Genomic DNA, 15609 nt, shown 5'->3' with positions numbered 1-15609 from the left:
ATGGGCCACTGCCACTTCCTTCCATAACAGCTGCTTCTCCTTAATTTTCCTGGAACATCAAATCAAAGCTACCTCAGTCTATAACTATACAGGAGGGACGGTCAAATTAATGCCACAGAAGTCGATGTCAAAGAGGTAACAGTCCTTCCATCTGCTGAAATTAAATACTTTTTGAATAAAAATATAGTGAAACCATGAGATTGTCTGCATTTTACATTCGAGCCAGTTACTCCCCTAATTCTACTCTCAGCCAACTTCCTTTACCTGCTGCCTGACTGTCTGGCCAGCTAACTGGTTTACAGTGCTAAGGAGCCGGCTAGTTCATTTTTAGCCAGCTACTAAGCTTCCTACCTGGAAAAGATCTTAAAAATTGACTAAGCTCTTGAGATTGCTAACCAACTAGCGGCTACAATCATGTCTAATATGCCTTGAGAACTCCTCTATATCTGACTGATATTTCATGTACTAGATCTGTGTAAATATACCCTTAATTCTAACAGAAAAGACTACTAAAATAAAAACTTGTGAACACTTTTTTAAAAGAATGAATTTTATAAACAAGAAATAAGAAATGAAAAACCTGATAAATTCCACTACACTTGAGTGATACCATATGAAACCTTTGTGCTAAGTGCTGTAATCCATTACTTTGTGAAAAGAATTTAATCATGAACTTGTGTTTCATATCTGAAAAAGAACAGAAAATCATTTGCTTCCTCTTATAACGTCAGGAATTGTGAAGCCGATCAGACTTCACAGTTTCATCATATTTATCCAAAACTGGTTCAAAGCTCAGGACAGATCTTGGGACACTGGGCTCGGTTCAAACTGTTGGGACCTCTGTCTTGGGCATAGTGACCTCACCTTGGCTCAGTGGGAAGATGTCCTTCGCTAAACGCCAAGGGAGGCTCCATGGACTTGTCACTCTTCACAGACTGACAGCTGGGTACCGGGGACACTGCCCTCTGCAGGCTGACCCTGGTAACAGCACACGGAGACAGGACATTCAACTACACATGGCTGTTTCTCTCAGATTAAACACAAATAATTATACACTGAGGAAATTGTGATCATATCTGTTCTACATGTTAAGTGCATGGGATTGTAGGCAAACACATACTACGATCTGTTTAAGATTTCAAAATGTTTAACCATATCCATCCAAAACCTCCTCAAATCTGATGTAAGATCTTGGGACACTGCCCTCTGCAGGCTGACCCTGGTAACAGCACATGGAGACTGGACTTCCAACTGCTCATCACATGTTCATCTCAATTTAATTGCAGGAGAATGTAATGAAATTGCAGGAAAACACATACTACGATGGGTTTAAGATTTCAAAATGTGTGACAAACTGTACCCATGTAGGCTATCTCCGGAGTTTCCTACAGTAATAACTACAACGAGCCTGAGGTCTAGCTCATCACAACCATTTACATCAGTGCTGTGTGACCTCACCTAAACATGTACAAGCTGGATATGATCTCATGTCAGCACATGATTAAGGCCAAAATATGGGCCACTGCCACTTCCTTCCATAACAGCTTCTGCTTCTCCTTAATTTTCCTGGAACATCAAATCAAAGCTACCTCAGTCTATAAATATACAGGAGGGACGGTCAAATTAATGCCACAGAAGTCGATGTAAAAGAGGTAACAGTCCTTCCATCTGCTGAAATTAAATACTTTTTGAATAAAAATATAGTGAAACCATGAGATTGTCTGCATTTTACATTCGAGCCAGTTACTCCCCTAATTCTACTCTCAGCCAACTTCCTTTACCTGCTGGCTGACTCTCTGGCCAGCTAACTGGTTTACAGTGCTAAGGAGCCGGCTAGTTCATTTTTAGCCAGCTACTAAGCTTCCTACCTGGAAAAGATCTTAAAAATTGACTAAGCTCTTGAGATTGCTAACCAACTAGCGGCTACAATCATGTCTAATGTGCCTTGAGAACTCCTCTATATCTGACTGATATTTCATGTACTAGATCTGTGTAAATATACCCTTAATTCTAACAGAAAAGACTACCAAAATAAAAACTTGTGAACACTTTTTTAAAAGAATGAATTTTATAAACAAGAAACAAGAAATGAAAAACCTGATAAATTCCACTACACTTGAGTGATACCATATGAAACCTTTGAGCTAAGTGCTGTAATCCATTACTTTGTGAAAAGAATTTAATCATGTACTTGTGTTTCATATCTGAGAAAGAACAGAAAATCATTTGCTTCCTCTTATAACGTCAGGAATTGTGAAGCCGATCAGACTCAGATAAAAGCAGTTTCATCATATTTATCCAAAACTGGTTCAAAGCTCAGGACAGATCTTGGGACACTGGGCTCGGTACAAACTGTTGGCACCTCTGTCTTGGGCATAGTGACCTCACCTTGGCTCAGTGGGAAGATGTCCTTCGCTAAACGCCAAGGGAGGCTCCATGGACTTGTCACTCTTCACAGACTGACAGCTGGGTACCGGGGACGCTGCCCTCTGCAGGCTGACCCTGGTAACAGCACAGGGAGACAGGACTCCATTGATCACAGAAGTTTTGTTCAGCGACGAACCAATGTACACTTACATGAACCGGCACAGAAAGTGTTCCCTCTGTAAAAATTTGCGACATTGTGTAGAGCTTTCATTGTCTCTTCGTCTATCAGTGCTGCTCACTTCATTTACAGCATCAGTATCTCTGACAGTCATGGATTTAGATCTGTATAAACACTTTTTGTTGTACACGTCTGTCTGTGGGGAGGGGTGAGGGGAGGGCATCCCCAGCCTCTGTGCCGCAGAAGGAGCAGCACACCTGGGCAGGATGCAGGTGACTGACTCTGTGCCGCAGAAGGAGCAGCACACCTGGGCAGGATGCAGGTGACTGACCCTGTCAGGGTACACTGGCTGCGTTCAGCAGCAGGAGCGAGAGCAGACAGAAACCCTCAAACTGAAAACCCTGCAAGTATTGCTGAAAAGGGACAATGGCCACAGGTCAAAGATTTTTTTGTTCTGTCTTTGTTGTTTTAGTTTGCTCTTTCCTGGTTGGCAGACCTGTGAGAACCAACCAGTAAAGATGTCTGGTTTGATTTGTTTCTGCTTTGCAAGAAATGTTATTTAATCATAAACGCTGGTCTGCAGACATGAGAACTTCACCTCTGAATCCCGTATGATCAGTTCTGACCCTATCATGAGCCCGATCAGTCTTTGATGCCTGCATGCATATACGCACATGCGCGCGCGCCCACGCACACACACACACACACACACACATACACAAACACACACACACACACATTTGCAGCCACGCACACACACACACACACGCAATCACACACACACACACACACACACACACACACACACACACACATTTGCAGCCACGCACACACACACACACACGCAAGCACACACACGCACACTCACATACACACACACTCGTGCACACAAAGACACACACACACATCTGCACGCACACAGGCACACACATACATATGCACACACACACACACACATATGCACATGTCTGTGTGTGTGCATGTGTGTGTTTATGTGTGTGTGTATGTTCATGCGTGTTTGTCTGTTTGTGTGTGTGTGTGTTTCTGCGTGTGTGTGTGTGTGAGTGTGTGTGTGCGTGTTTCTGTTCGTGTGTCTGTGTGTGCGTTTGTTCATGCACATGTGTGTGTGTTTTTGTGTGCGTGTCTCTTCCTGTCTCACAGTCTTTCTCCTCACCTCTTGCTTTGTGGGTCCACTGCTGCATCGAGAGGGCAGTACATTTCAGAGGCCACACCCAACTCTTCTCCTTCCTCTTCACTTTCCATGGCTTCTATGAACAGCAAATAAATAAATAAAAACACAATCACTGAATTTTTGCCCCATGTTCAACATTAACGCTAGGCATGTGTGTGTGTTTATACTTATGGCATCCGTGTGATGTTGACGTCACAATTAACAAGGATGGCAATTTGAATAATTCAGTGGCAAGTAATCCCAAAGTTTTCTCTTAAATGTTCCACATTATAGCTTTCTTGTTTTACGAAATTCAAATTACAAAACGGAGCTAAATTTAGTTAGATCGATTTAAATGACTGAGAATAAACTTTTAGGTTAGGTTGATTGCAATGAACAATAACGTTTAGAAACACAGGCCTCTTTGTTAATTAAACAATCTCCCGTTGTAGCTTTCGCAAGCACACAAACTACTGACAATTTGCGCTGTTTCGCGAGCATAATCATTTAGGCTACTCTATTTACGCGACTGGTGTCAGTTATTCTGTAAATTATTTGTTTTATTGTTAATCAATGAGGATAAAGGGGAACAGGTTGGAAGTAATGATACATTTACAGGTAGTGTTTCCTGTGTTTGTGTTGCCTCTCATATTTTGGCAACGGTTAAGCACAGAAAAAACACAAGTAGGCTACACAACATACAAAAAGTGTATTTTCAAACCATTCGGCAATGATGTAGAAGGTTCATTATACAAACAATACAGTAATAATTCAGTTAATAACAGAAATAAATTATTTCCCCATGTCAGGGGACTCCCACCTTATCTCCAGTTTATATTAAGCATCTCAGCTCAGATTTAAACTATACTGGAGCATTCAACTCATTACAATACTCTGGGACGATAAATCACCTCTGGCCACCAAAACTCTTTAAAGTCAAAAACACACAGTGACAGTAGACCTATTCGACACATTAAAAAAATAATAAACTAAAACATCCAATAAAAATTTGGAATAGGTTTTGCGAATACTAATCCTAGAACTGTATCACCCTAAAATGTCCACCGTAAGAGTTCTCTTTATTTTTCACATATATTTAGCCCCTTGCAAATTCAGATTAAAACGTACGCATACTAAAATTACGCAGATATGAGATTCAGGTGGTTACTATTCTGTCATACAAACCCTGTAGATGCTGCGTTGAACGCCGCGGATTCTTATCTGCGTCAAAACTCTTGCTTCTTGTTTTTCTTTCAAGCAGAAGTTGCCCGGAAGCGCTGATCTAGGACCAGTCTGCTGTTTCGCTTTTAATTGTTAAGGTTAAAACTGTGTTTGGAGAATCTGGTCCGAGATCAGCGTTTACGGGCAATTTATGCCTCGATACTCCCTAGCTGAGAACGTTTAACTCCCAACTCCTGTAGTATTCCAGCAAACAGCGATTACAGCCTATCGTATACAATACGCCTGCACGTACCCTACGGAAAGCTTTATCTTATAGGCTAACATATGCTGAAGTTATGATAGAAGTTACAGTTTCAGAGCATCCGCCCTTAAATCTACAACCCCTTCTGGTTTATAAAGCAGGTTAACGCTTTAAAATTCGGTGCTGTGTTCTCTGTCATCTTTCATTACTGCTCACACCAAACTAGCTCTATGTCTCGGCTGAATATGTTGGATTTGGTGGATTTCTTAACGGCATTCGGTTCCACCATTCCACCAATCTAGCAATGAATCACAAACAAGGGAACAAGAACAGGTGTTAATGTAGTTAGAGTGCGGTTTGATTTAGTCTCCCATTACAAAAGAACAACCTATGGCATCTGGATTTATTTTGATGCACCAATTTTCTTACCTTAAAAAGATCTTGCCATAGCTTTAAAACAAACGTCTCCTGAAATGGCGATTGCTGAAAAACTTTCGGTTTCGTTTTCAACAACATTCTGATAGGGAAATAGCTTGCGCCGTCCCTGCGCACTATATCTTATCTGTCTATTAGAGACGCACACACGCACACTGTATTAAAGAGAGAAACTCGCATACTGCTTTTTTTCTACACTCGCTGTACTAACAGTCAGCATTTTGAGGTTTCCATTCCATATTTGCACGGTTAAATGTAAATGTAAAAAATTGTAAAGGCACAATGTAAATGAGTGAATGAGGAGTGGCTGCTGTTAGTGATGTTACAGTGTAATTAAACCACATCACTGAAAATGTAATATTGCCACCGTATCAGAATCCGTTCCCCGGGGGTAAAGGTGAAGCTTAAGGTGAAGTTTTGAAGAGTGGGAAAGGGGAGTTTATATTAACGCACACGCACCACCAACATCCATGATTTTCCCAATCCAGTTAACATAGCTAACAAAAATAAATAAAGAAATAAATACATGAATCAAAAAGTGTAAAGGAGTGAGGCCCCTTAACTGAGTTTCATACCCTATCCAAGTGAAAGCCATGCAGACGATCAGCCAATCCGAGCGCAGTGTACGACCGCGAGGCGAAACGGAGAAAATAAAGTTCGAGCCGGACGCAAAGTGGCGATAGAGAGAGCTGTTAAGTTTACCGTATAGTTAGCGAATTATATACCTTTCCCTGTGTGCGTTCATGACTGTAAAGTAAGTGGATTTATTTACCAGGTTCTCCATTATTGCATGATGTAAGTTTTTATCGTTGTAATCCTTGTTAATTATTGTTTACTGCGGAGTAAAGCGGGAATAGCCCTCCGAAATTGGTTTTAATGAGCGGTAGACTCGCGGTATTGTTTAGATGCTTGTCGTTATGTTTAAAGCAATATGTGCAGACATCTATTACGGTTAGCAGTGTTTAGAACTGAATATTATACTGCGTAGTGACGATTAGTAACATATACTCAGCTCTACTCTGCGTGAATGTAAATGTATCCCAGTGGTAGCTTGCAGGATTACGTTACATTAAGGTACTGCATCCTGTCTTGTATAGCAGTATGACAGTTATGCTTTATCTGATTGCACTATTGTACATATTATAACCCTGTGTAGTTTACTGTATTGTTTGCCCAGTGTTCTATGCCTGTATATGTCTGTATAGTGATATTGTTATAGTTGTATAGTGCTGGGTGATTAATATTATGTATGTCTACCTTCTTGTTCAGACCACACACACGCACAAACCTGCAAGGTGGTTGAGCTTAGCCCAAAATACAGTAAACCTTTAAAGGATCAGCTGTGCCCTGTCTCCCTGTGTTCTGACCGACACTGTGGCGACGGCCAACCTCCACCCTTGAACCAGTACACACCCTCGCCAACAAAAAGAATAGACATTTCTTTATGTATTTCTCAAAAAATAATATACATTTATTTTTACATTTCTTTATGCATTTCTTCTTCCTTATACATTTCTTTTTACATTTCTTTTTGGTTTCTTCTTTTTACATTTCTTTATGCATTTTTTTTTACATTTCTTTATGCAATTCTTTGCATTTCCTCATGCGTTTCTTTGTCTTTTCACATTTCTTCATGCATTTCATCCTCATTATGCAAATGAGGAGGCGTTTCTTTCATGTTCAGCCTTAGCAATCAAACTCAGAAAAGGCAGGTAAGAAGTAGCTGTAGGAAGGAGAGGAAGTGTTTTAGGCGGTGGCCAAAGGCTGCTATCTGGTTTAGTTTTTGAAATGATCGATCCTGAGTGATTTTTATGAAAACTAAACTTACGTTTCATGAACTGATTAGGCAAACGGTAGGGAGTACTATACTGCAAACCAATCAAAAACTCGTTCTAGCGTCACCTGACTTGAAATCTGCCAATGATAGTCGTTCAAATAGGAAGTAAACAAAGGGATCAGAGGAATTGACGACTGTAGCTCAGAAGCTGCGGATACTGCTGTCAGGTAAGGTGTTTAATTTAACTTTCATTCATATTCAAATTCATATATTCTTTTTAATAGTAATACTTAATACTTTGTTACATCTTTGATGCAGTCAATATTGGCAAGCTACTAAATGCATTGTCATCACACTTATACTTCAAGTTGTCTCCTATTCCTGTCTGGGGTAGCATGTTGTACCCAAGAGCGTACAATGTCATTACAATGACAGTACAATGTCACAGTAGGCTAAGTGTATCTTCACTTGGCCTATAATTGACCAGACTAGACAGAGATTGAAGTGGAAGAGATAACATTTATTACAGACGTTTACATCATCTGCAATGCTTCCAAAGTTATAGTTTGTTTACAACTCTCCTAATCTGTTTCCCCAGGTAACCCCAGATGCTCAGCCCTGGTATCAGATGTCTTCTGGACCTGATCTGACCCTGACCTATCTGTGAGGCTAAAACAATGAACGTGCCTTTTGTTTTTGATGATTCAGCTTAAAATGGATTCTTAGCATTTATACACACAAATGTATACGGTCAAACTATAGTTACAGTACAACTACAGTTAACCGGGTTAAAGCTGCTTTACAAACCTTCATCTTCCTGTACTGTCTTTTCTCACCTCTTGCGGGCTCTTTCAATATTTCTTTTGTTGGCATACTGCACGTAGCTTTCTCTATGGTAGCCAACATGAGCTGGCACATCTGAAATGTGGCTGTCTTTTAGGTCATATTTTTCTACAGCTCCTTCTGCAATTTGGCTTTCTTTTGTATTCAGATTCACCCACTCTAGAGAACTTTGTGCAAATTTTGTTCAACTTGCAACTGAAAAGGTTATGACGTTTGTTGTACAGCTTGTTACATGTTTTCCCGTTTGCATCCAGACATGCTAGCTAAGGTATACACGTGTTCGGGTTTATGCAAATGAGATGTCAGACATTAAATGAGATAGATATCTATTATGAAATGAGGTGGCAGACATGACTCAGAAAAATAGTAAGATGAAGTAGTTTATTTGGACATTCTTCTGAACAGATCAAATTATACATTAGAAGCTCATAAAGTAGTCAGTTTAGGGTCTATATCGAAGTGGATGAGTGTGCCCTCCAGTGTTTGTACACTGTCAGTTTTAATGTGGAGATTTATGTTGTCATGACCACAATGAATAACTTTCAATTCAATTCATTTTTATTTGTATAGCGCTTTTTACAACACAAGTTGTCACAAAGCAGCTTTACATTGTTCCCAGGCCTGAGACCCCCTGAGAGCAAGCCTAAGGCAACAGTGGCAAGGAAAAACTCCCTATCAGGAAGAAACCTTGAGCAGAACCGGGCTCAGAGGGGGGGCCCATCTGCTTCTGGCCGGCACTGGGCAGATAGAGTTAGAGACAAGTTATGCAATGTACTTTAAGGCATTTACGACTGACAGACAATAGTAGTTAACAGCAGAGTGATTATAAGAATGTCTCCTAGGATGTCCGGTTCTTGGAACGCAGTTGGCTTTGATGGGCAGGGCAGCGAGGTAGCAGGACTGGAAAACGGAAAACTTCCCATCAACTCCTCCAGGATACAGGAGTCTATCCCTGCATACACAGGGACACTGAGGAGCCCTTCCAAACTCTAAACCCAGGATAGAGGGGTTGAGTGAATGTGGTGTGGAAAGTGTGCAGGTGGGTCAGAGTGTCAGAGGAGACGCTGTAGAAGGACAGAGTGCCGGCCGGCCAGTCCAGATACACTCCTACTCTGCGGAAGCGGGAGGAGGGGGCGGGTATGGAAGTGTGGTTATCACTGTGCAGAGCAGATAACCCGTCATCTCTGCAGTACAGACTCCAGGACTGATCATTGTATCCAAACTCACTGTCCGAACCCTCTCCTTTCCTGCTGATTCCTTTATATGCCACTGCAATATCAGCCGACCCCTCCCCGCTCCACTCAGCCTCCCAGTAACAGCGAGTCCCAGACAGACCCTCTCTGCACAGCACCTGCGGTATGGAGTCAAATCTCTCTGGGTGATCAGGATATGGCTGCTCTCTCTCCGGTGTGGGTGTCACCTTCCTGTCCCCCTCAGATAGAGACAGCTCTCTGTGTGCTGTGTTGGGGTCCAGTGTGAGCTGGCAGGCATCTGCAGACAGGAAGGAGGTTAGATGAGGCAACATCTCCAACACAGTCTACTGGATCAGAACCAGGAGATCAGCATCACACACATACATACAGATGCAAACATACACACACACACACACACGCACGCACTACACACACACACACGCAAACATACTTACACACACACGTGCGCACGCACGCACTACACACACACACATGCGCACGCACGCACTACACACGCATGCGTCTGTGTGTGTTTGTATTTTTGTGCATGTTCGTGTATGTGTGTGTTTGTGTGGTTGTGTGTTCATTCGTGTTTGTGTGTGTATCTGCTTGTGTGTGTGCGCGCGTGTATGTGGGGGTGTATGTGTTTGTGTCTCTTCGTGTGTGTATCTGTCTGTTCGTGTATGTGTTTCTGTAGATTTGATTTTTTGTTAGAATTAACATGAGCTGTTTTATCACAAGTGTGTGTGTGTGTGTGTGTGTATGTTAGCGTGTGTGTGTGTGTGTATGTGTGTGTGCTTATGAGTGTGTGTGTGTGTATCTTACATTTCCTTGGTCCTGGTCTGAGCATAATCTCTTCTCCATGGTCCACACTAGGAACAGAAGAACAGAGACTGAGAAACACACATGTCTATGAAATGCAGTGTGGAAACTCAGAGCTCTTTAACAATGGGAGAGCTCCACACACTGCCAGGACTCTACTGATCAGATGGGAACACTGGGCACCATCTTACACATCTCACTATGTTTTCCATTAATGCACCAGAACTCTACACACACAAAGGAGCAGAACTCTGCTTACAGCAGTGTCTCCAGTTTAAAGCTGGGGTCCTCCACTCCAGCAGAGAGCGCTCTCACTCCTGAGTCTCCTGGGTGGTTGTAGCTCAGATCCAGCTCTCTCAGGTGTGAGAGGTTTGAACGCAGAGCTGAAGCCAGAGAAGCACAGCCTCTCTCTGTGACTAGACAGCCTGACAGCCTGCAGAGAGAAGGAGAGAAGAGCTCTTCACTGTCACAGCTCTGGAGGAAAAGCAGGAGAAATTACCAGAATATCTGACACTCAGTACATGGAGACTGCAGCGGAGAACAATAATAATATTCATGCATGATGGTGGGACCCTTGAAAAAATGTCATTTGACCGTCAAAAAATTAACAGCAAGCATGACTGACAAGTATGACGTTAAACTGATCAATACTGTAATTAGGTAAAGCACATGACCTTTCCCTTCACATACAATGTGCATCCTCCTTTAATTGGTCTAGTCATCACATCTGGTCACTTCGTGGCCAACCAGATGAGAATACATTATATGCAAAGAGAACATGCCCTGCTGCTATATTTAATTAAATCTGTTTCCACAGGACAATACCTCCATTACCAACACTGTTCTGTTACTAATAATGAATATAATAATGCAATAAAAAGTGCATATTTGCAACTAATTCCACAGTTTAATCTCCGGTGCATGAACCCAGGGGAAATGGGTTCTAATATGTTGGTGCATTCACCCCTTCACCTAGTTTCAGACGTTGGTCAATGTTTTTCTTCAAGCCACTGATGATTAAAAACTTCACAATTAGGTGAGACTAGAGGTCAAGCCTACATCTGAGCTACGTTTATGCCATACATGGAGTTTAACCACAGCCCAGATATACCACCTAGTATCATGGGTGAGGCAGCCAAAGTAAAACTGAGAGGGAGACTCGTCACCTATGCATCAGTAAAAAGCCTCAGACAGGCCAAGCATTGGAGGACTAGCACTGGAAAAGCAAATGAGGTTTTCATTCCTGTCAGTGTAGAACCTAGGACAAATCCTAGGACAAACATTACGTAAGACATTACTTGAGTAAAGGGGGGCAAGGGGTATATAAGTTGTCAATGTCCTCTCATAAATATGTAATCTTATCGATTCAAATTCAACCTCTGAGCCAACTATGGGCCTTGGAAATTTTGGATTTTACTGAGGTTACAAGGTAAATGTTGACAAAACACAGGCATTGGTCACAAATACACTGATTAGTCCCCAGGTGAAATCCTCATGGTGTTTCAGGTGGCCTAAGAATGGCATCACTCACTCAAAGTTAAGTTTCTTTGGATAAAAGCATCTGCCAAATGAATAAAGGTAAATGTAAATGTATCATTACTGGCAGCAGCCCAGCTCTGTGCAATGACAGTATGGATGCTAGACACTGCCAGTACCAGGTGGCTCAGTATTTTAAACGTGCACATATACTCTTGTCTGCAATTCCATTCTGTGAGGGAGAGATCACAGTGGAGTCATCGGGTGAGTGGCTATGGGCTGGTTACAGAGCTTGGAAAGGGGTACAACAAACATATGATCTGCCCTCCAGAGACTCAGCCTCAACATCTACTGTGTATATCAACAGCTTTGTACCACTAATGCTGCATGCAGGATTCAACAATTTGACACTTCAGAATCTATATTTCTCACACCAACTACTGAAGGTCAACAACTTTAAACCTTTAAATTATTTAGCAGACGCCGACCCAGAGTGACTTCCAAATAAGTGCATCGCTATGCTAAGAGTAGTTATTGAGAAGTATTACAAGAGGTCAGTAAGATACTGAGTTATGTTGTAAACTAGTGTAGAGTGCTTTTAGACCCTTCCAGTCACATGGGAGGGTTGGGGGAAGGGCTCAGTCTAACACTCACCACACATTCAAATGGAAACTTTGGATTTGATGTATTGTGCATCTTGCTATATCTGTCTAAGAGCATGCTATTTCAAACTAAAGGTTATTTGTTTTTTTAAATGGTGGATAGACATCAAAAGATTAAAGTAACGTTTTGTTGATTATCTGTGCCATGGCTCCATTCCATTAGCCTAGATAATCAGGAGTTAACTACATTATTATGCTCCTCACCCCAGTCTCTGTAGTTTACAGTGTGGATCCTCCAGTCCAGCAGAGAGCGCTCTCACTCCTGAATCCTGCAGGTCATTGTCTCTCAGCTCCAGCTCTCTCAGCTCTGAGTGTTGTGAGCGCAGGACTGAGGCCAGATCATCACAGCAACTCTCTGTGAGATTACAGCAACCCAGTCTGTGCAGAGGGAGACAGAATTTCTGCTCATTATATAAATGCATACACTCCCTGAATTTGATAATAAAAGAAGTATAACCGTACAATCAACATGATACCTTTTCTGCCACTACGACAGAACAGGCCTATGGTAAACAGAACTCCAATAAATCATTTTCACAAAAAACTCTTTTTGATCAAATTAATGCAGCATTACAATTTTTGCTGTAGATGTGATTTTTTTTGTTAGAATTGAGATGAACTGTTTTATCACAAGTATTTGTGTGTGTCTGTTAGCATGTGTGTGTGTGTGTCTGTCTGTTTTTGTGTGAGTGAGTGTGTGTGTGTTTATATGTGTGTTTGTGTGAGTGTGCACATGCGCATGTGTGTATGTGTGTGTGTGTATGTGTGTATGTGCCTATGACTGGTACTAGCTGCAATGCTTTCCAATAGGCTACAATGAACAGATGCAGAAATAAGCTGAAGATAAGACAGCCCAATGGCAAAAAACATTATTTGAAGTATCAGAGTATTTGTGATGATGTAATGCAGTAGAAAACTGGAACAGAAGAGGAAGATAAGCAGGAAAGTGCAATATGGCACTGTTTCTCAATCCTACTCCTGGAGGCCCACTGTCCTGCATATCTTCTATCTATCCTTGCTGCTTGATTAAATCAGGTGTGCTCAGCTTATCAAAAGTGCTACTGATGAGTTCAGTCAGGTAGGTAGAGCAAGGATAGACAGAAGATATGGCTGTATGAAGTTCTCTGAATTCTGATAGGATATATGTTATAGAAGTCATGAGTCAGACCTCTTTGTGGTCATTTCTGTAGGAAATCCCTATAAGAGCCTAACTCTTGGTGTTGTAAAGGTATGAGAAACACCCTGCCAGCCTCTGAGTACAGAAGGCAGATGGCATACCTGCCATCCTAATGTGCTTTCCAGTGCTGATACCATCAACCCCTGCAGACACATCATTGTTACCCAACATTTGCTTTGCATATTTGATTGGCCAAAGGAGCATTTAGCTCTGATAACACAAGTGGAGCACCCAGATATCTATGAACTGCCTAGGTTCTAAAGGGAAAGCTGTCGGTAGTCATTGGCTTAATGTAAACTACATTAGTTTAACTTCATTCACTTTCACAGTGACATCGCCCTCTGGAGTGAATAGGAGTAACTGCAGTCTCCTGGGTTGTTGATCATGGTGGGGTGAGCAGATATTTTAAGTATCACCTGTCATGCAGGTAATTCATGCTATTTCCCCGGCATCTATTGAAGGCTTCCCTCCACTAAAAGGTTAATAATGTAGGACAATTTAACAGCACCACTCACCTCAGTGTCTGTAGTTTACTGTTTGGACTGAGTGCAGCACAGAGCAGCTTCAATCCTGAGTCTCCCAGGTTTTTGTAGCTGAGATCCAGAGTCTGTAGTTTACAGTTTGGACTCGTCAGTGCAGCACTCAGCAGCTTCACCCCTGATTCTCCCAGGTTACAGGAGCTGAGGTCCAGCTCTCTCAGGGGTGAGGTGGCTGACCGCAGAGCTGAGGCCACAATTTCAATGGACTCGCCTGTAAGGTTACAGCCACTGAGCCTGAAAAGATAGAAAGACAGAAAAAAGCATTTATAATCAAACATTCTTTATAACAAAAACAACTTCAAAATGTGTTTGAGGGAAAAGTTATCACTGGTTGTCTTTTATTTGTATGAAAAACCCTGAAAAGCTTTAAAATGTTTTATTATTTCAATCAACTAACAACATTTAATTTCTTCTGTCCTATCAATTTGACTGATTTTAATGACTTGATCATCCCAGCACTGATTGTGGTGCCGTGTCTGTGGAAGTGTTGGTCCTCCTCCCAGAACTAAATCCTCCATCACTGTGTCTGACTGCTGTGAGACTCTCTGCTACTCCTGAGGTTCCTGATAACCCAGCCACCTGCTGCTGCTTCCATCCCCACAAAACAGCATTCCCGTCAGCGAGATTGCCACCACTCTCAAGATCAAATCGGCCTGTGGGTGTGGTGAGAGACTCTCAAATCCCCTGCTCAGTTCTGACTCCTAGGCCAGAGCTCAGGTGCAACATTGCCAAGGAAATAGCAGGATGTTTCTTTGTGGGACTAAGGTTGGTCAATCACCTTTCAGCATGAACAAGGAGAATGATGGTATTTACAATTAGAGGAAAATGCTGTGTCAATCTTCTGACATGTTTTTACTGCTCATTTTGAATGTGAAAAATACAGGAATGCCTATTGAGGACCTCAATCGCAAAACAGTCCTGCTGCAAAAATTCACTTTAACATTAAATGAAAAGTACAAGGTGTCCAGGTTTCCTGACTAACTGCCATTTAAACTATTTTAAAACAGATTTTGTTTTACATCCCTTCAACATCTTTAAACACTGAGGAACAGAGATTCCAATTCCTTAAAATGAAGCTGTAATAACAAAAGGAACAGCTGAAGAGATGAAGATGGCTACATGGTGAGAGAGGCACTCATGAAAAATACAGACTGTAAATTCGCTTTGATGTCCTACTGATGTGTGTTTCTGCAGTGTAGAGGAAGTGAGTATATTGAGTTGTGATGTGAATGATTCTGCTCTGTGCATCAGCCATAATGCTCCTTAGTGATGGGGACATGCAGACCTATCACTGGGCTCCCTCTGAAAGCTCCCTGTGTCCAGAAAACCACGCATTGGGAGGACTTGCCTCTGTACAGCAGTATTGCACCTAGTTGGGCTCTCCATTGCTGGGCTCAGCAGCATACAAATATTTAGGAAGAGGCAGTACTGTACTGTTCTGGAAGCAGGCCTGCTTTATAAATGAGGCCCCTGGATCTTAATTATGCTGCCCTACATTACAGCTGTAACTGCAACAGTAGCAAAAATGACTGGTGGTCCATAATAA

The 15609-nt window shown here is 41.9% G+C and overlaps 1 protein-coding gene across 1 annotated transcript in view; it reads right to left on the bottom strand.

Annotated features, from left to right (window-relative positions):
• The window catches only part of LOC118788669 (NACHT, LRR and PYD domains-containing protein 12-like), a 61187-nt gene that overhangs the window by 13234 nt on the left and 32344 nt on the right, over window positions 1-15609 (bottom strand). Inside the window, exons 8-10 of the mRNA XM_036544654.1 lie at window positions 14127-14297; window positions 12552-12728; window positions 10469-10642 (exon numbers count right to left, since the gene is read on the bottom strand). Of these exons, the coding sequence (XP_036400547.1) occupies window positions 10469-10642; window positions 12552-12728; window positions 14127-14297 (522 nt within the window). The remainder of the gene's footprint in view (window positions 1-10468; window positions 10643-12551; window positions 12729-14126; window positions 14298-15609) is intronic.

The sequence above is a fragment of the Megalops cyprinoides genome, chromosome 1 (assembly GCF_013368585.1).
Source record: "Megalops cyprinoides isolate fMegCyp1 chromosome 1, fMegCyp1.pri, whole genome shotgun sequence".
Lineage (NCBI taxonomy): Eukaryota > Metazoa > Chordata > Actinopteri > Elopiformes > Megalopidae > Megalops > Megalops cyprinoides.
The sequence above is the reverse complement of the archived record's forward strand: the minus strand, read 5'-3'. Positions and strand labels throughout refer to the sequence as shown.